This window comes from Varroa jacobsoni, unplaced genomic scaffold (assembly GCF_002532875.2).
Source record: "Varroa jacobsoni isolate VJ856 unplaced genomic scaffold, vjacob_1.0 scaffold_1176, whole genome shotgun sequence".
Lineage (NCBI taxonomy): Eukaryota > Metazoa > Arthropoda > Arachnida > Mesostigmata > Varroidae > Varroa > Varroa jacobsoni.
In genome coordinates, this window is record NW_019214078.1 from 19,916 (window position 1) to 41,750 (window position 21,835).

At 40.0% G+C, this 21,835-nt stretch overlaps 1 protein-coding gene and 1 long non-coding RNA gene across 6 annotated transcripts in view; one reads left to right on the forward strand and one right to left on the reverse strand.

Moving 5' to 3' along the window:
• Positions 1 to 783: 783 nt before the first annotated feature.
• LOC111267364 (uncharacterized) overlaps positions 784 to 21,835 on the forward strand; it is a 49,838-nt gene continuing 28,786 nt past the window's right edge. The window contains exons 1-6 of one of the 5 annotated variants that reach the window (XR_015313768.1): positions 789 to 1,444; positions 1,889 to 2,052; positions 2,486 to 2,741; positions 3,165 to 3,307; positions 4,885 to 4,948; positions 5,211 to 5,504. Coding sequence is in view for 3 of the 5 variants with exons in the window: in XM_086971290.1 (XP_086827416.1) it covers positions 934 to 1,444; positions 1,889 to 1,938 (561 nt within the window). In the remaining 2 variants the exon portion in view is untranslated. Of the gene's footprint in view, positions 1,445 to 1,888; positions 2,144 to 2,485; positions 2,742 to 3,164; positions 3,308 to 4,884; positions 4,949 to 5,210; positions 5,505 to 21,835 lie in introns of those variants that run through there. The other 4 variants (XM_086971290.1, XR_015313769.1, XM_086971291.1 and 1 more) reach the window with 4 other exon arrangements.
• LOC111267365 (uncharacterized) lies at positions 7,554 to 15,851 on the reverse strand. Its single transcript, XR_002684570.2, has 3 exons — positions 15,351 to 15,851; positions 13,000 to 13,114; positions 7,554 to 8,060 (listed from the first exon to the last, which is right to left on the reverse strand). It is a non-coding gene; the product is annotated as an uncharacterized LOC111267365 (long non-coding RNA).

The window sequence follows — 21,835 nt, forward strand, 5'->3', positions numbered from 1 at the left end:
TGTAACCTAGATATAAACATTCGTTTACAGAAATAGTAAAGGATGACATACACATGGCTATAATAATATTGAACATTTGTCACGCCGATGATAACCGACCGCTTTTCCTATGAATATTCAGCATATAAATTCGTTAACAGATAAGCTTTAACGGTTGACGATTGGAATAGGCCTATATCGATCGATTAAAGAGTAAGTTACCATATAAGAAAAGAAGTTACTGCTGTTCAGTTACCTTTTATCTTTGACGTATGAAAGCAACATGTTGTCGACAACAACGGATACCCCATTTTCTTGTGGGATCGGTATTCGCTGTTCTTTGAAGTGAATATTTCCTCGCCACTGGGTCTTGCACTTGTCCCCGTCGTTTCGTTTACTCAAAAGTTTCATTTTTTTCCTTAGGCATTTTAAGTCTTATGACAAAACGTCATTTTTACAGGCATTCTAACCTACTAATCAGTTTTGTGCTTCATTCTTCACCGATGTTAAATATTTTTTTTGTCGATGACTTAAGGCAAATGCTAGTCAGTTTATGCTAAAGACGAAGACTAGATATTCCTTGTTGGCTACAAGTGTCACAAAGGGGATTAGGTGGGTGTATTTCTGAAAAAATAGCCACACCAATATAAAAATACGCGCTCACATTAGCTGTTGTTGAGAAATGCCTATATGTCACACGAAATTAAATTCTATTCCTTGCTAGGGTTTACCGTTGCGGAACCCCTGGCCGATTTACAAGGAACCCTAGTATGAAGTTTTCCAATTCCACGGTTTTAGTATAACTCTACTTAATTGGTTGAAGTTCTAATTTCGCTCATTTTCACATATCGTACCTAAGATGGAGCTAACTGAGCTAACAGATTTCTACTGCTGTGCACTTTGATTATGGACGGACATTAAAACGTAGGAAGACGAAGCAAACTCTGAAAGACCATGGACGGCAATACGACTACTTACCGACCACTTATCCCGTCAGGTGGATCTGTGAACGAAGAAAGCTCAGGGGTCCTATCAAAATTCTGCGCTGGATACTGGGTTCCTTTTGTTATTGGACTTGCCTTCGTTGGTTTAATCGGCTCGTGGACAGTTTTAGGGTTAATGATAACTGTCAATAAGTACTGGATGCTAACAAAGCCACAACAAACTAATACAATTTCGAATGTTGGTCAGTGCATATATACAATCGACGGTCACCATTGGACGCCTGAACGCAATCTTCACATAGATTCATGGCTGGTGAAGGTGCAGCCAAATGATCGATCGGTAAAATTCTCAGAGACGTTGTTCTTCCTAGCGAAGATGTTTTTTGTTTTTGAACGACCTCCCAATAGTGGAGATACCGCTATTATACTTCAGATTCCTGGCTACAACGACACATTTGTGTTTGTTGTCGAAGGACCAAATTCAGGTTTTGCATCAAAACACGCGCTCACGGAAACTCTCGGTAAGTATTTCGCCTTCAACAGGTTCGATATCATACCGATGAACCTTACGGCCTTACCAAGTTATGGTAATTCCGTTCTTTACTCACCAATGTGGATCTATGACTCACGAGGTGGTTTATTGCTATATCACGACCGCTTTACTGGAAAACGGTCCAACGTTACATCTAATCCATCCAGCGGCTATATAAGCTTCGAAGATTTCCCTAAGGAGTTGTCAATCAATGTCTCGACGATTGGTTTAAGTTTTTCTGACGCTAGAATGAAAAAAAGCTCATCTTGTATGTACTCACCGAGCTTCGCGCCTTTTTCGAAGTTCCGATAGCTTTGTAGTGTATATGTGTAACTGCCGTACAAGCTAAGGGAAACAGAAACACGGATACCTTCCCATTGCGTGAGTTGACCTTAATAATTACCCTGTTCTGCGATAATCTCGCCGTTTTCAGTCATTTCCCGTCACTCGCATTTGGATCTAAAGGAAGAACCATTTACTTAAAGATACAGCACGCTTCAAACAGCGTAGCCTGTGTTTTTTCAAACTTTTGGCTCGTCTCCCAGGTGGCCTACGTATCAACAGAAGATAACCGTTAAAGCATAATTATGACATGGAGTATGTACACATACTTAATTGCACTGGCCTTCCGGGTGGAATACATCTAAGTGATAATCAATTTTATGTAGACGTTTACAAAATCGTAGAAGCCAGTGTCATCATTTTGGTAAAATCTTTCGAAAAATTCGAATCTCTGATCAAAAGTCTATACTTGTTCAGTAGCTTGTACAGGTTCGCGCAATTGTCACACTGGATCTATTGAAGATAAGTTACTCGAGTTATAACAATTGCGTCATACGGGAAACTAGTATATTCGTTGAAAACGTGTTAAAGACGCGTGTGAGAATGAGACGGTGGTGCTGTTGTTTATGTATTATACCGTTTGATGAATTTTCGGAAACAACTTCAGGTAGCTTTCTCCGGTCGAATCGTGAAATACTTTGCTAGCAGACGGTGTTCATAATAGTCGTCATTATCTTTGCTATTTTAGCCTCACGAAAGGGAATAGGTGTGATGCGTCATAGCGCCTTGCGTAGCCAAAAGCCATTGTCTATTTGATGACGTTTTTAGGCTGGAAGTAGAGGTAAAGGTTGCTGTCTGCAGCGTGAACTTGTTGATAAACAGTTAACAGATTGAATCATCCGCAAGAATCGTCAGTAAATAGGGCGCTTATAGTTAGACGGCGCCACCAGTGGGCGCTGTGGTGAGAATCGTCGTCTTTTAAACAAGGCCTGCTGTTTTTGCAGGTGAGTACGTTTGGGTACTGACAGGACATTGTCACAGCAATGCACCGAAGAATAGCTAACGGAATATGTGTCTGTATAGCTATGAACAATGCTGATCACGAGTTTTTAATCAACCGTACGATTAATCTAGTAATGATAATAATAACATTCCGAAACTTCGGAATAATATTCCGAAAAAATGGACATATGTGGTTGCACTTGTTGCGTTTCAAGGGCATGTAATCAAACCCCTTGAGCATTACATATAAGCCTGGAAGTATAGGACGTTTGAATATGTTGAGCCTATTTTAGTATTCACCTCAAGCTGCAGGATTGTTCTATAAACATGTCTTGAAAATCGGTTCCGTTGTACGAGATTGTGCGATAAGTAATTTATCAATTGTGTAGAATTGCACTGACGGCGAAGATATTGTTTTGCTGCAGACTGATATCGTAACGTTATCAAGGTGAAGCATGAATGCCCCAGCCGGGAGTTACGACCATTCTAGAGGTTCACCGAGCGAAAATGTGTGGCCGACGCTTATGTTGTCGCCACGCGCTGAAAACACCACATTCGTGTAAGAGAGGTAGGTCAAGCGAAAGGCGGAACTTTTTGCAAGACCGCTCGTATGGGACGGCATACATTAACCATCACACGGTAAGGACTGCGCCGCTGGACTTCACGCGCAATAGTCTAATACACGAGTAAGAATGGCGTTAACCGAGTAAAAAGCTAGGCACAAGCAAGCTGGCAACATATGTACCACTGTGGTGGAACATCCAGGTCGAAACTTCCTTGCCGCTCACTAATGATACGTAAAGCTTACTATGCAGCCGCTATGTGTGTATGTGGTTTTGGTAAAACAATAAATAAACAATATTTGCTTTTTACACACTTCTACTGTAATATTATTCGGCCTGCTTATAAGTTTTCTAGTGTGTCGCTTTCAAAATGGCCTTACAAGTTGTCCTATCGAGGCACGCCTATCCCACCGTTAGCTAATTCATTTTGAAACGTTTCCACAAATTAAATTTATAAAAGAGCACTGCCTCCTATGGACTTTTGTCGCTGGAACAATTGAAAGAAGTTCGTACGCTATAGAAAGCGAAAAAGAATACGGTGCATTTGTTGGATGAGTCATATTCAAGTATGTGAGGATGCGCAGAATTCCTATTAAAGCTTCTATTAGATGAAGTTCAGACTTGGCTGTTTGAAACAATCAAGGCTCTTTCTTTCGTTCCAGTATGTGCTAGAAGCAAAAGCCCCGAGTTATCACGTGAAAGAATCAAATAATTTTTTTGACGACTGATAGTTCTTCGAACTAGCTGAATGACTCGAGCAAAAACTGTTGAACACCTCTCCCTTTCCTCTTCTGGATAACTTTTTCCAACTTACTTCAAAGATAACGTTGCGTTTTACACATTTTGAGACTCAACAACGGCTTCAACAGGACGTCCCATATCGCGTGCAAATTATGCCCGCTGCATGGACGTGTATGTCTAGCCAACCGTTAATATGATGGCGGAACTTCGCTACCGTTTCTTAGAATCCACGAAATATTGATGATGGTCGTGTCACAAATGCTAATTCAATTCAGATATAATATATATTTATTCACTCAACCTACTACTAGGGAACAGTCTAACTAGAAACAGCATTGAAGATGTAGTTGTGAACCAAAAACAAGTATAGGAACTGGACGAATGGTCGAAACCGTAGCAGACACAATACCGCGTATCCTTAGCAAAAACTACAAGCCAACGAAAAGGAAAACCAAAACATCTAGGTCTGTATTGGTAGACGGATCAAGCCCAATAAACTTTGTTTACTTATTTTTTGTAGGCTCCAACAGATAGATAAGTGGTTCGATTTTAGACGTTCTGTGGTGCCGTCAAATATTGTATTGGACAGCTGGCTTCCAGCATGAAATGGGGCCTGATACCTAACCTGGACCAATTTTCGTGTGCCTAGCTTTTGTAGACAAATAGGCTACCACTAGGCTATTATAGTTACCCGACAAATGTGTCAAGCTGATATCGTTTCGTCTCGCTACGCAAGACCTACACGCAACTAAACTGTTACTATTTTACCAACAATAATAATTGTATAATCATCTGGATATATACAAAACAACCAATCTACCAATTTTCGTTTGTGTTGCAGGAGATCGGTTCCGACTTTTTAGACAAGCCGTTGAAAAACAAATGTCGGCACCTCGCTATAGACTGTATTATTACTTACCAACTTTACAATTAAATTGTATTATAGGAAATAAGGAAATTATTCATGGCCATTTATCTCCATGCCTCTATTTATGTTTCGATTATTGAAATCGACGTAACCTCATTATTACCGTTCTCTAATTATTTATAGCTAATTAGTTATGAGCTGTGACGACCTATTTCTATACGTTGAACGTAAGATATGGCACCACCGTACTGAAACCTTCCTATCATTTGTTGAACACCCTGTATGGCTTGGCCGCATAGTTGTCAGCACGTGACCAGCACGATCCCGGCGAGCGGAAAGATGAGTTTCTATGAAAAGGGCCGTAGGACGAGAGCAGAATGGAGAATCTATCTGACATGCAACAACAGAAAAGCGCTATGAAGTTTCTACGGAGAGCAGCATGTTTGCGCTTGCCTGACCAGCATACCCCTACGGGGTCTCCTCTGTTTCCTGTTGCAGTTTGAATATGGAAAGGATTTAGCTAGCCTAGACGGCTGTCTAGCGAACAGTAACAATAATTATAATAGAATAAAATATAATTTTTTTGCGACTAAGGTATACTGTTGGTGCCAACACGAACATACAGCGTCACACGATAAAACGTTTACCTATAGGGATTGCTATACGTATTTAGAGAAAATTTTTTTTTACCGAATAATTCAATACAGGCATACCAATGCATGTTTTTAGAAAAAGAAAAAATAGCTCTTCCTTTTCGTAATTTGGGCTGGACGAAAAATTCTAAATATCTATTTTTAAGTGTTATCTAGTGTTGGAAGGCTCTACTGTGTCTTCAACTGTTTTCGTCGTTTTGTTCGAATTACAAGACAGTGTTATTACCTCAGGCTTTAAAGAAAGAAAATAGCCCTTTTAACCTTTACTGGCAAGGAAATTTACATTTACCTAAGCGTTATCCCCTTTCAAAAATGGCTTAGTTCGGTTCTCGAAAATCGACTGAATTGCGTTGTCTGTGAAGGCCAGCAATATCATTTCTGAACTTAGTAAATCCATTGAAGGTAGGACCCAGTCCCAAATTCCTCCTCGCACCTATCCCCGGTTGAAGAAAAATTAGGAAGTTCAACCCCTTCACAATCTAATATATATATCACCATAAATTAAAAAAAAATCCCTACATCTAGAATACATCATGCCTAACAATTGACTCTCAGCCATTTAATCCGCGTTGCTTTACACTTACGTTGCTGTAGGATCGATGTCAAGCATAAGGGCACTGATAACTACAAAAAACCAACATATATTATACGGATATATTGCAACAAATCTACTCCCCAACATCAAGCGCTGCCATCCTATTCCACAAATCTGGATAATAGCGATACCAGAAGACTGTAGATTAAGAAGCAATTTTTGTGCTGAAACAGCCATGTTGTTCGCTTCTACTTATTAGCTCAGTGTATGATGCACGCAACTTTATCAGCAATATAGTGCTCTACACAAATGTATGGACGTGAACACCTTGCGTGCAAAAGCAAGCCGCCCAAGTTGGGCTGCATCATTTCTCTGTTAGGAGCTGACAATGCGACGACAATCGCTCGAAGCTACAACCCCATTTTTGTAATCATGAACAGATTGAGCGTTCGTCCGACCTAGAGTACTCACATTGACCTTCAGTGTGCCACTGTCAGCTTCACTCACTTGGTTAGATTGCCCCCCAACCACACCGCACTACCATCAGTTGAACGCGAAGTTCCCGACAGGAAAAATTAAAAATATTGATGATTACGAAAAATAATATGGCTGGCAGACATACCGATGGGACACACTACTTAGAATGTGATGTCAGACAGGACTCACTACAAGATTTACCTCCCGTTACTCCGTCACTCCGTCGAAGCTGTGAGAAAGATAATCGAAAAAAAGGGTAGATGATGGATATGGTTAAACTGCAAGTTACTATAAGATTGCGCGGGAGCAAGTATCCAATGGTAGAACTAGCTACCATACGCTACCTACGACGTAACGCAATTGCCGCTACATGTTTTGCAGCATCATGTCGGTTGCCTAATGTATTTGCTATGTTTACTGAAGACGCCTCAAAAGAGCACCTCGAAATATCATAAGGCTCTTCACGCACAGATTATGACACAGTGATGAACACTCGATACTACAAATATCCGGAAATAGACCTAAATGACAGAGACGACAACAACAGCATCAAGTGAGAAAGCCGTCTTTTGATTGTAATTCATTGAGTCGGTCAGACGTGGTCGCGTCAATCCACAATATTCACGTTAATGTACACAGATTTCTTTAGTCATTCCTGATATGCCCAATATGCATACCCCATGTACACGGCCACGTTGCCTTTAGTTTCGTACTGGTAAAATTCATTAGATTGCGTTCTGTATTGGTGCAGGGGCGTGTGATGGGAGCTTCCATGCGTGATTCCAGCCAGCTTATGAGCGTCTTGCACGCACCATCATGCTGATTCCCCCCCCCCCGATACTCGCCGATAGAATGAATATCCGTTATCGCAAACCATGGATACACTGGGCGTTAAAACCATTCACAGGTTTGTCGTAGCAATTCAATTGGGAGGAAATCGTGGCAAGGCCTGCTCCAGGGCGTCATGACATTGCCGATTTTATGGTACGATCGTTTTGTCTGTGGAGCCGGTTCAATAGATTGCCTTGTTGGCAGCCCGCTAAAACTACTTCCTGAACTTAGGCGGGCCTGGCGCACGTGACTTGTCGAATATCGAAACGTTGTACGATATTCCAGTCAAACGCAGAGAATACACCTGATGCCACTGATGTAAATATAATTCGAAATGGATTTATATATATGCATCAATATAGAGATCAAGAGGAAGCTAAACCCTGAAATAAGTGTTAATCTATTATATTCAAGTACAACGTATTTTTCTGCGAAAAAGATTACAGCTGAAAGGCCAAATATATATTCTTCAACATTCACCTTTAACTTGGTATAATTGTTCCAAAAACAGCCATTGTGATAAGCGCGAATCTTCTGCATTGTAGTAACTGTATTTGCTCATTTAGTATCCACCGTTACCTCAGACTGCTCCTGTTGTTATAACTACGTCCGTTGAAGCGACCCGCGGATAAACAACGTTCACTCTGGAAAAACTTTGAAATCGAAATAAAATTAGGCTCATTAATTACCTAAACGGTTGACTAGCGTGAGCTGTTTCGATATGAACAACAAAAAAAAAAAAACACGCATACAAAATGTACCACCGCTTGGCAACGAAGGCACTGTGGGTTTCTTACTTCGTCGATTTGATCACTGTGATCTACGGAGAACTTGTCAACCCCGAGAAGTCTTGTTTGTTTGTTTGTTTATGACGCAACCACAAACATTATAATATCGATATCGTAAAATGCGTATCACTTCCGCAAATCATATCAGAAGGGAATATCTTATTTTGATAAAGGTCTTCTTAGCTGGTAATCATCTTATTGAGTAAAGAGCAAATCAACCTGTAATATTCCTTACATAGAGAAAATTCACCAAATAAATCATCAACTAGGATCTACAGATCAAATGATCGTGGCGCAAAAACTGTATGTCAAAATTGCGTCGGGCAAGCAATTTTCACAATTTCTAACTCCAGTTATTTGAGTTTTGCTTTTCTTTTTTAACAATTACGCATCTGTGCTACTCTAGCCACGTCCTATTCAGTTACGATCCGGTATAAGCCTACTTTTTTACATTTTTCTTTTAAATAAAGCCCCTGCTACCCCAGTACCGTCGATAAAATTTCATTGAATGTGTCCTCGTTTACAGGCCAGCCCGTTGACAAATCATCGAATATTTTACAGATAATATACATATATTACGAAAATTCCCAGAACGGACCGAACACCTAACCTCTTCCGTCGTATATATTCGAAAATACGACGAAATTGCAATTGACTTCACCAGCTCTATTCATCTGGACGGCATCTGATTCATACAAGATCACTGGCAATGACGCACACAGAATTCTACGACCATTCATTAGAACCCATGAGGCTTCGAAGAGACACCGTAGAATTGAACCGTATTCCGACGTCAAACAACACAAGTTAAAGCGTCTTTTTTATTCTAGATTTTTTTGTTTAGAAAGCGCCATGGTTGCTCGGAAACAGAAACAGGTTTTTTTTTTTGTTTTATTAAGCTCAGAGCATTAAAATCTATAGCTTTCTTATATTTCTGATAACTTCTATGAGATTCAAAGTTAGACAAAATCGGACCTGGAAAGAAGGGTAAAAATTTATACGCGGAAAAGTACTCTGTAGTTTTCCTTGGCGTTTTTTTATTATCCGCAGCTCCTTCCGGTTGTGTACTTTCGCATTAAGAGAAAAAGCTGTCGGAAACAAACGTTAGTAATGCAATGAGTAGCGGCGATGGCCTGACTGAGATACAGTGTAGTACGCGCGCTGGTACTACTTCACAGGTCCAGTTCACTTGTATTTCTGTTAAATATTTACTATAAATGCAAGCTCTTCTACGTTATAGGCCGAAATCAGTTATTTTCAGTTGTTGTAACCGGTTGCCTCAGTGATATCTTTATTTCGACTAAGCGATCGGTTTTGCATGTTTTAAGCCTTTTCTCAGCTCTAGCTGGAATCCAATATAGAGGCGGATAAAGCCTATATGTTTTGATTAGTTACTTTAAATATTAACAAAATACGTTAACGAAATTGTTTGTTGTAATGATAATAACTGGCTCGTGTAATTTTTTCCCTTGCAACGAAATGAACATCTTGGGAAAAACAAGTATACAGTAGATATTTCGTAAACCTTTTTCAGCTGAAAAGCCCTAAACCGTCGTTTTTATTACCTCTCCTTTAATATCAGGTAGATCTTCAGAGTTCCTTGAATATGTATCTATTCTATCTTCCTATTCTTCTAATAGGAATGTAATAATAAACTATTTAGAGCATTCGATACCACGGCCTTTGTTAAATTTAAAAAAAAAAATATTAAATAGCCATTGAAAATTCTCAAAAGTACGACCATTTTTAGAGCATTGAATAAGTCTAATCAGCACACTAATTAATATAGATAATTACATAATTTTAGACGTGATCTCATTATAGTGCGCACAGCTTTTTCTTGAAATAAATATTTAACTTCGAAAAAGTAACAGACTAATACAGACCCTTTGAAAAACAGAAAGACCACGATCATTAACATTCGTGTTTGTGATTTTAGCTTTCCTAAAAAGTATCGGTATTGCAACCAAATAATTATAGGTGATCTCGATAGCTTTCCTCACTTCGTACCTTTACTATCCATTACTAGAAAGGACTTGTTCGCTATTTGTGTGTGCAGTTCTAGTAGGTTCTATTGACAGGGTGCCAACAGAGGCCATGTTTTGGAAAGCTAGCTTGATATTCGGCAAAAATGTTCATTTTTTCTTATTTATTATTTTTTATATGCCTATATTTATTTATCTTATAAATATTCGGTAAAGGAAAAGTTTATATATGCGCAGATAAATGGAACATCTTTCTCTTCGTCTAGGGGGCCGCCTCCTACTGCAGACGTTCGGAACCACCTAACGCTAGGTAGCTGTATCGGCAGAGAAACGCCTGAACGGATTTTGAGAATTCCCAATTGATACTAAACATGATGTACTTAAGTGTAAGGAATCTACTGAGGTTAACGACTGAACGTACTTGATAACCCGTAACTTCGTTTGCTTCTAATAAGACATTATATAATAAGGACATATGCAATATATGGGCTCATTGCAATTGCCGGCTGGGCGTCATACATGTCATTGTCAGGTTCTATCAGTTCAGATATAGGTTTATGCGCATATCGCGGTCAAACTGAAGGTCATGTCACTTGGGAGCGACTAGACAGTCATTGCTCTATTCTTTGTAAATAAGCTCTGAACCAACGACAATGGTAGGACAGCTACTGCAAACAGGATGTCCTTAGCATTCAAATACTGATATAATACATCCCCTTGTTGAAACCACATACTGTGTACGGCATATTTCAATTGTTTCAGCAAGATTTCGGTTTTGCGAAGACTGACTCTCGAAGCTGTAAATAGTACTAACGCAATCACCCTCTATTTTTTCGTTTCGTAACACAATGACTAGTCCTGGTTGATCATTTACTTGACAAATCGATATGCTGGGTACTGCTATCCACGACAAGGAGTGTGAATTTGCCTGGCGTTCACGTATCCAAATGAAATACCTTGAAACTAAACGCTGAAATGTTACTTCTTTTCTCCTTATTTCCTTTAAAGCTTGAAGCTCGACGTTTTCTCTAAGACCGACCCAGTTTACATCGATTAGTGACTAGTAAGACGATCGTTACTTGACTTTGTTTCAAGAATAACGTATGTAAACATTTTCTCGTTTAAACCTTACAATAGCTTATTTTTACTTGACTTACTAATTTCCATTAAGCTTGCTAAAATAATGAGGGTTTCAGCACTCATAGTAAATGAATTCTCGTTTGTCGTGTTGTACCGCAGGCTGAATACTCTTATTATTAGCCTAAAATGTATAAAAAGTGGACCATTTAATTCAATTCAGCGGCGCATGACAAATTGCTACAATTTATTCGATAAATTAAAATGAGCTACTGTATCCTGATTGATGAAAACCGTTTGCTTCGTCCATCGACAGAATGAGTAAATTCGAACGTCCATAAGGGGACGACTTAGGCTAGAAAAGTTTTTGTTGAAGTTTTGTAGGCTGTAGACAGTGTCGAAACTAATTACTACATCTGTAAAAATGTGCTCGCGCGCGGCGATAAAAATTTCATTGTATTTGCCAGATGCGCTGCTGCCATTTATCTACGCGTCGTTACATCGTATACTCCGAGATTTTCTACAAACAGCCCTTCGAAGATTGTCATAATCGCACCTTAGAACGGTCGATTCCACATGGCAAAAAAGCTATCCAATCGCAAAATCATCGAAGCCAGAGCGGCCCGGAGAAACAGCACGCTCTATATCACATCCTCGTCCCCTGTCCAATGGGGACACGTTCGAATAAAAAGGTCTGTACAACACCTCAGCAGAAAGCAACCTCTAGCTGACGAAGCTGCCGTCGTACAGTCTGATTAATGCGTTATTTCTTCCCTACTATATAGCCGCTCAGTGTCCGCATGTAATCGGCTTTACCGATAGGTACAATCATTTTTGCCCATCCTAGGACAGCAAGGAGGAACATCATTTTGATTACGATACGAATCTGAAGAGCCGTTTAATGGAAAAGCTCAACATAAAAGTACTGAAGGTGAATCTATTTTTTGGCCATTAAGATTTCCGTAGTATTATTACTAATATAGTCTTATTGTTATGTTGTCCTGAATGTTTTTTAGTTGGGTAAAATTCCGCTATATTATTGGTAAATCTTAGTGTCGTCTTCAATGTCAGTAGTTAGCAGAGTGCCTTTTATTACTACGATGAATTGGTTCTTCTATACGCAGTCCAATTACATTCACTGTGCAATCTTTAGATAATCAATAGTAACTGATCCAATATATAGTTCTACGTCTCCTCTGAAATTTTTTCAACTTGGATAACTTATATGATCTATGTATTGCGTATACGGTAGACGTTGTTTTTTTTTTCTTTTTTATTCTACCTTCTGTCTGTATCAACTCGAGCGGTGTAAAGTATAGCGTCATGATATTCTATGAGATTTATTATAGAGTTCGTGACATTAAAAAGACCAAGATAGAAGGTTGAAGTGTATCGTTTTCTCGCTTCACGCTAACCGAGTCTACGCGTACAAGTATGCTAGTACTCTGGAGTGGATTTACCACACGGTCATATAGAAATTGTTATGTGCTGCGATATTTGCTTATTAAAATTCTCTGATTGTGTTAAAATTACACCACTATCAACAGCATGTTTTAGGACTAGCAGCAAGTGCCTTCTAACCTATATGAGTCCGTCGGCTATTTTTAGGCTCAGCGTCTTTGTTTTGAAACAAAGCCTCGAACAAAACTGCCTATTACTTTTCATGTAAATTTAATATACTCTTTTGCTCGTCATCAGTTGGAAGCACTTACCGTATACCGGACGTCATCCAAAAGACTTACCGCAAATTAAGTCCAGCTTGAATAGTAAAAGCAAACGTCTCTGTTTTTCTGCTTCTGCTTCTGAAAAATGCGGTATGATTTCCTACTACGCATCGTGTCCGCATTTTTAATTATACTGAAAATGAAAATAACCTTATTAAATATACTACATGCAATGCATATTCATAGGGGACCACTACGAAGTTCAAGCACGCTAATAGACACTTACGGGTGGACGCAAGTGCGCTTAGTTCAACTTATTCTCCATGATGGTTAGCAATTCTATAGTGCTCCTTTGAATGGTTCGCCACATGGTAGCGTATCGAATAGCAGCTCCGTGTCTAAACGTCGTGTTAGAAAAAACAATGAACGCCCATATGAACAATACTTAAATGTCAACATTGTCATACTCAAGGCGAAGTCATCGGAAATGGCTTCGCGAGAATCGTCCAGCGCTGACCTGGTTTCTCGCCTTCATTAGCCAACAATCTAGATGAGGTTGGTCAGTACCGTGTCTCACCAATCGTTATCCTACTACTTAAATATACACAGGTTTCGTTGAGATGCGCTTTCGACAGGGTACTCGTGCAATTTTTATCCAGTCTGAAACTAGATCAACATAGGTCTATTCGCTGGAATTTTCTATGTTTGTATTAAATATTTGCAAAGCGAACTCATTGAACTTCGTGTACGTACTGGGTAATTGCAAATCAAGCTTTTCCGCTTGAGAAAACAGCGAGGTTTAAACTAACCGTATGCTCTGCCGCAAAGGCGGGGCGGATAGGCCAGTTAATTCACGGCCACAAGGTTCCTAGTTAAGGCATTAAATATTATTCCGTTCAGGTCTCTACCCGTTATATATTCTAAGTAACCTTCATCACTTCACGAGTAATGGGGCTTTGGGAGCGCCATTGGTGCTCGCAAGTTTAAATACGTTTTTACAAAATAGAAATCGTTGGAGAACTTTAGATGCTAATCAGGCTAGCTGATTTTAGCCGCGATCGTTTTGGAAATCTCGATAACGATTCGACCTCTTTTGTGGAAAGGTAGTTCTTACAATCGATAAATTTCTCCAGGGGTTTCTTTATAAGCTAGTCTGTTTGTACATTTAAGGTTTTTGGTATTTTAACTTACACCTAACCGGTTTTATCTATAAGAACGTTCTTTAGAATCTTTTTTAAAATTCAGTTTAGTACTTTCCCTACGGATGTACTTGCCAGCGTTACCTATGTTTGTTTAGTTAATAATAAATTAATTGTATTTCCTCTCCTGGCTAGTTCTTCTATAAGTTGACTTATTGATCGTTATGCCTCAAAGATAATTCTACAAGTGTTTCTAATGTTTTTTTTTTTTTGTAAAATAAAAAACATTTGGAATATTGGTAAATATTGAGCATTCTTTCGAATTTAGAAGGGATGCCTTGATACAATGCTACAATCCAGCTTATGAAAATCATTATTAGAGGCACTGTTGTCTGTGTCTGTGTCGGATAATTTCAGCGTGTATCTTTTGTTATAACATTTTTAGGACTTGTAATTGTTGTACTGGCAGAGATGTTCATGGTTTAAATCATTGAAGATTCTCTACCAGTATTAAGCTCTACCATAACGGAACCTATAAATACTCATCAGAGTGCACAGTCTATTAATTGTGCAGCTGAATATCTGTGTGTGAACACCTGCACAAATCATTTACTACTAGTCATCATAGCCATCTAGCCTAGATTCTGATCCGAGTGGAAGAGCCAATATATATAATAGGCGATCGCTTCAAGATGATATAGTAGTACGCTAAATATAATTTAGGTGATTGTGGATACTGCCTCACCGGGGTTCGTAGTAGAATTACGAACCGTAAGGCGCCTTCATAACGCTTTTGTCGCTGCGTTTTTTAGTGTCGACTTGTATTTTCCATTGCGTGGCGAACGCCTTAATACGATTTTTCTCCACACTAAACAATATGAGCGTCGTAAATTAGGACAGACAAGACTTATCTACAAATTGGCCTATTTAAATATAGCGCTAAAGTGAACAATGAGCTTCGAGAGCATCGCGTCTGTGTCAACATATTAATACACAATATTTTGACAGGCACACATATTGATGCTGATGTAAGTGAGCATTTGCCATCTCCTCGGCCTTCCATCTTTTGCTGTTTCTAAACAATAATATCGAGTACGAAAATTTGATCTTCAACAAATTAAGCCAAGCTGAGTGCTTGCAATGCACGAAAGGCATAAGTTGTATGTTAGATCTGCTTTGTATTTGCATCGAGATCATCGGTGTACGAGTTCCTAGCTTACGATTATTGAAGATTGATTAAGCATCAAGACACACGTAACTGCTAAGTTAGTCAAAAATATATTCTCGTACCTAAAAAGGCAGCGTCCTAATCGAACTCTGTGGAGAACTGTGGTAGTCCGTCAGCACGAGGTCTTCAGAGTATGGTGCGTAGGAGCCTAACACTCAAGCCTTTGCAGAGCGACTACCACCACGCGTGATCAAGTGCTATCGGGAGCAAGATGATCCTATTCTCTCTGTCAGACGTTTTCCGTTGGATAGATATCCTGATTTACTCGATACAGTTGGACCAGATATCCTTCCTGATCGATTGTGTTATTTGTGTCAAGAACTTCATAGTTTATATGGCCCTTTCCGTTCCGTCATACGCAACTCGTTTTCTCTTTTCAAATGAGGATCGGGCTCAGACGTGTTCCTGGCATCATACACCCGTTCGTCTGCTTTATATTGATGCAGAGATATCACTTCTTGTAACCCGTAACGATTCTGTATAAGAGTTGTTCGTTACGGCTGCATGTTGCTTGGTATCAAGTGAGATGTTAAGAAGTAACGTTTGTTTGTGTATTTCATTCAATTTTTAGAGCACTAAAGCTCTCAGTCCTTAAGTAAATCCTGTCGAATGAATATGGCTGACCACAGTCGAATGCGTATACTTCACTTTGTCAAGATACAAGTCCGCTAACCTTACCCTCAACCTGAACGGGCCTTTGGAAGGACGCCTCTAGATTGTTCATAGAAATATACAAGTAACTGAAAAATAAAGAGAAGTTGACATTTAGAAAAATTTAATTCATCTACTTAAAAAGACATGATGCTTATTTCGTACCATGATTAGTTTTAGTAAGTGGCGTGGCATTGCAGGGCGAAGACCGATTTAATTGGTAGTATACAAAACCACGGATCGAATTTTGCTTTTCTCTATTATAAATCCTATATAAAGAGATCTTATAAATACGTAGTATTACCCGATCGTTGACCTAAGATTCTCGAAAACAAACATCAAATATCAGATCTCCATGAACAGGCCTTCTATTGGCTGTGGTTTCTTTTTGGAGATATCATAACCTTTTTTTTGGCTATTTGTTGCATAGTTGTTTGCGCTCAACGAGGCACTCAATAATACATTTGACCTGGGTCAATAGTATATAATTTTCTATGGATAAATCTCATTTACACTAACTCGGCTGAAACGAAGGCGTTTACTAAACGAAGAGTATCCTTGGGGCAAAAGCATCAGTCGAGAAGCTTGACTTCATACGACTGCCCCATATTAGACGCATTTTAAACTATTACGACTTGCAGTAGTATCGAACGACAACGATACATTGTAGTTTCATTAATTCGATCGTATACGTTGCGTATGTTGCGGCATGTACACCTCGGTTAACGGGGGCTAACCAGCGACCTGATCTTTTTTAGCCACCGGTTCAAAATCCAATTTGATGAATATCACTAAGCGTTCTGAACCACACCTTTCTACCTTTTCGTCACCCATTAAGAAATCGCAATCCGCTCATCAACCGACCCCTAATTATTTTCACACAAATTATTTCCGAACCCAACTTACCGTGTCATTGTTTATCTAGCATCATTATTGTTTTTCCTAAAGTATCTTCAGATTGGTGCCCATTCCCTGTCACCAAGGGGCTTTTAATCCGGCAATATTGACTCCGAGAAATTTTGATACTATGACGAAAAGCCCTACTTTGACTAATGACACTGCTGAGCGCTCACCATTGCTGCATTACTCAGCATAGTCAAGGAGCCTTTGCGGCATCAGAAGAAGCCAACAAATGGCCATTTAGAGGGGTTGATGATTTATATCGTATTCATGTCGCCATGAAAAGCGACATCGCCTATAATCAGTCTTTAGCTAGCTGTAGGTTTTAAAAATTATTTAAAAACTCAAGATGTGATCTCCTCGACCATTACAGGCCAATTTATCAAACGGGGCCAAATTTTTCACAATAAAACGCATTTTACAGGAATCCGTGCTTTCTCAGTTTGCTTCTTTGGTGTGCTGCATTTTTGTCCTTTCAAGGTCGGAAGCGGGAAGGCGCGAGGGTTGCAAGCGAGAGGGCATGCTTTATAAATGGTTTTCAGCCTGACATCCGGACAGATATTACAAGGTTCAAGGCACCTGCTTGACTCGCTAGAAGCTAACCATTGCAAGGTGAACCTTACTTATATCTCACATATTAATAATTGTACCGTTTTTTCACGCTTTAATTTGCAAAAAAAAGACTTTTAGAAATCTTTCGTGGAAAATATGATGCGACGGCCCTCGGGACCTTCTCGCTTGGACCAAGCGGAGGGTCGCGGTAGAGGGACGATAAGTTGGCAGAAACTTGAAATAGTCGTTAAAAAGCGATGCTTTTTCGTGACACCTTAGTCCTGAATAGATCTGATGAGACTACGTAAACTGTGACACAATGTATATTCTGACACGTGTATATTTCTAAAATATCTATATTATAGTTAGTTAGGAATTAGGAAAACAAACTGCTCCAGTTACTAATAAGCTATTGATTCTAGTGCTCACTTTAGGGTCGGATCATGGTGTATCTCAGGTGGCACATTCGTACACTATTTTTAGTATAACATTGCCGATACACTTCGAACATTACGATTTTTTTTTCGAAAAATTAGCGCGCAGCGTATGGGAAATTTCGACTAAGTTTCTAAGTTTCGACTTGTTACAAGGATCGCCACATCACAAATCACAACAACAAAAGCAAACTGCAACTTATGGAACACTAATAGTTCTCCACTTAGGCACTATATCCGCTGAAATCGTTGCGTATATATAAACATTCGCTGGAAGATGGTCAGTTTCACTCATGCATTCTTCTTATACAAGCATTACTTACGCATCGACATGCTACACCCACGATGCGCAAGCCATTGCTTGTCTCGATAGGCTATCGAAGACCAAATAGCGATTTGACGCTCGGTAGGTCAAAGACGACAAACTTGACCTATTCCAGTTCTTTCATCACATTATGTGCCACGTTCGCTGTGCCTCCGTCCGTACTTTTCCCTTCCCAACCCATTTCGATTAGGCCCACATCATAGCCTTACCACTTTCGTCAATATATCCTTTCTCGTGCTAATAGGAAGTTAATTTCTCGCCACTGCTAAACCATGCAAGACCCGTAGGTAGGATCGACGACAACAACAAAATCCACTATGTTGCTTAAAGGTTTTTTTCTGACCCAAACAACCGCCCTAGCTTAAGTAACAGTAGCGACTAAGCAACCTACTCCGGTTCCGACAGACTAGAATGTTCTTTATTTGTTTTCTTTTCATTTCGTTATGTCTCCGACACTGCAGTAGTACGCAGAATGACATAGGATCGGTTGTACACAAACCGAGCGTACACCGGGGCCGGGTGCCAATCATTAAACAGCATTCATATCGTATGAACACCGTCTGTGTACTGCATCCGCAAACGTTTCAGATAGCCGATGATAAAATAGATACTGGAGCTGCGAAAACTGGCGTTCGTTCACGGGCTGGCTGTATTGTTAGTACAAAGTAGTTGTTGCTATTTTAGTTATACTTTGACTAGTGATATTAGATGAGCCATCGGGTCAATAGTCCAACCGTAGATGATCGGCAGGCTCCTCTCCGCAATGCAGCCATGGCAAGGATCGCTACGAGGTAAACCAACGCGTCTCGGGTTAGGACGAGACAAACATTAGAAGGCGACTTGGACGAAAAGGAAGAGAAAGGCCGTAGCTGCTTAGTCCTACAACGACAGTAGGTCTTCCTATAAACCAAATGGTTCATTTGTACGTTTCTCCTTTGTGATTCCTTGGCGTGTCATGTCAACAGAAACGGCTAGCTACATCCAAATAGAAATCGTAGGGGCTGACTTGCACCATCCCTTTATCTCATTCAACGTTGGCGATAACGATGGTGATAGCAAAAGCAATAATGATGCTTTGTATCCCTCGGTCTACAATTCTCTTCCACGGCCTTAACCCATAACCCCCCAGCTTCGCCCTCTCTTTCTTTCCTAAATACCTACCGGAGAGACGTTTACAAACATGCCGACATTGTCCTATATAACCCCATATACAACGCTTCCTTGTTGCTGACGTCTGTTAGACTTCTCTTACCCTTTTTGCGGCCGACTGGCCTGCCTGTTTTTCCTTTCGGTGGTGACAATCATTTCATCACGATAGTAGTGGTGCCACAGCCTTAGCACAGTTAAACCGTCCTTGCTTGTCGGTGCAGTGCCACTATGTGTATATGCACATGAGATTCGTTTCCGTTGGACTGAAATAGCTTTGTAATAATTAGGATATATTTAGCCGTTACCGGTAGCTTGTTCACTATCGAAACTTGCTTTAGTGAGCTATAAAGAAAAAAAAAAATAGTATGATGCGAAGGAGCTGATAGCCGGTGGAGTTGAATACAACCTGTGGATGCAGCGATTTTACATAGAAATGAGGAACATTGCAAGGATAGAATATCATGGAAAAAAAAAAAAACTACTAAACTTCATTAGAAGAAATGTCAGGCGAGAGCAGTGTTTCAGGTACTTCAGTGTATTCAGAAGGTCAGAGGAAGGCTTTGTTTATGTATAGAAAGAGTTAATATGTTTAGTTACTTATGTGGTTTTGTAGCTAAGTATCTTGAAAGATCAGTTCCCCTGTTTGTTAATTTTGCTGTTTTTAAGCTAGCTCATACGGTTACCGGATATGCGTGGCTTTAATGGCACAATGGTTGTCTATTCGACAGATTTAGCTCTCTCTGCAAACTTCAAAAAAACTGTCGAGCCAATATCGCCCGGGATTAGGTCTGTGTGCTTTTTTCATAAAATACTCTCAGCTAGCCCTTCTACGACAGGTCTTGATGCCACTGTTGAAATATATATGCTTCAAAGATTTACGTCCGATGTTGCACCATTTCAGGCGGCTGAGCTTACCCCGAACCAAAGTGTGCCTGCCTGTGTTCAATTTTGAATACTCTGTTTGGTTAGGAGCTTTAGGAAAGCTGTTCATGGACTGTCTCGTTCAACCGAAGACATTTCTTTGAATAATCCGCTGCGGAGTCCAAGTGTCGGACTACCATTAAGCTCAACGGATATCTACTCCCCCGTGTTATTAAGGGGTCCATACGGCGAAGAGCGAACCGTGATTTTTCGGAAGGGCCCATGCAAAGCTCGGGAAACCTATCGTAATACTATAAAACCTAGAGGAGTGGTTGAGTTGCCAAATTGCGGATCTGCGCCTCTCCGGCTTCAGGGTAGGACCTTTCAATTTGTTGTCGTCGTCGTCTTTCGCATTGTAACTTCTCTTTATTTTGCGTGGCGCTATCAAATAAAACGACTCCAGCGACTCCTGATTTTTCAGATGTCATTACGCATTCAAACCTCTATATAACGAGTTTTACCGCCTGTATTGTTGTTAGGCATTCCATCAGACGGCACAAAACGAAGTGTGTCTATGTCCGGGTTCAAACTTTGAGCACACCGTGTGTCTACGATTAGCACGCAGATGCATTACCCACTAAGACGTTACGGCGACAGGGACGGGGGTGTACCTAAATCTAGACCACTATAAGTGTTCCTTGGTGCCGCTGTCTCTCTTGAACTTCCCGAATTTCTTGGAGGACCTGCCAGGTTAGAGGGTACAATACGATAAATCTAGAGAAACAGAACCGAAGAAGAGATTAAAATAGTCATCGCTTTTCTTATTGTTTAAATTATTATTTTACGAATAAACTATGTCTACGTGTAGATTCGAAGCGAGATCACTTTTGTATACATTCGATTAGTAACGGGAAGCAACGGGACTGCCATCGGGTGGGCGCTGTTGGACAGGTGGCCGTCACGAAGACATTGCAGGTCACTCAGCTCCTGTCAATATGCATTTAAGAACATGGTACAAGGTTCAAACTGTATAGGTCAACCAGTTTACGAATGTTGCATGTACCAGTTATAAGATGCGTACTGTCACATCATTATCCGCAAATCTGTTTCAAATAAATGTCGAAGTATCTATTTATAGGTCCAGAAAGGCGTCGTCTCAGTCCAACAGTGCATTTAGAAAATGGTCTCGTTTCGTCCCAGCGTATCATTAGTACTATATCAGTATAGAGACTTTTAAATAGGCTCTACCGCTCGGAAAGAACAGATACTTTAAAAATGAGAACGGGTACTCAAGCGCCTTATTGATGCTAACTACCCTTGACTAACGATGTATGTAGCTTGGCATTGTCCGCCCTACCTCTCCACTAGTTCTAGTCGATTTTTGCAGTCTTCTTTGTTGTTCATTGTAAAGGTCGGAATCAACTGTTTTGCTAGATGGCAGCCTTTCATAATGTACGATTCCTTACCAACTCCACTAAGCGTAAAGTGCCGCCTTCTTTGGCGTCAGTCCGGACTTCGCCATGGATTGTGGAGCACATTTTTTTTTTTTTTTCTTAACTACGTAGTTTGTGATCGACATTTTACGATGTGTAATCGGAATAATTTCACTTCGTTGCCCTTCGGAAAAGCTTCGCAGATGATAATATGTTGCATCAATTTTTGTGGTACACAAACA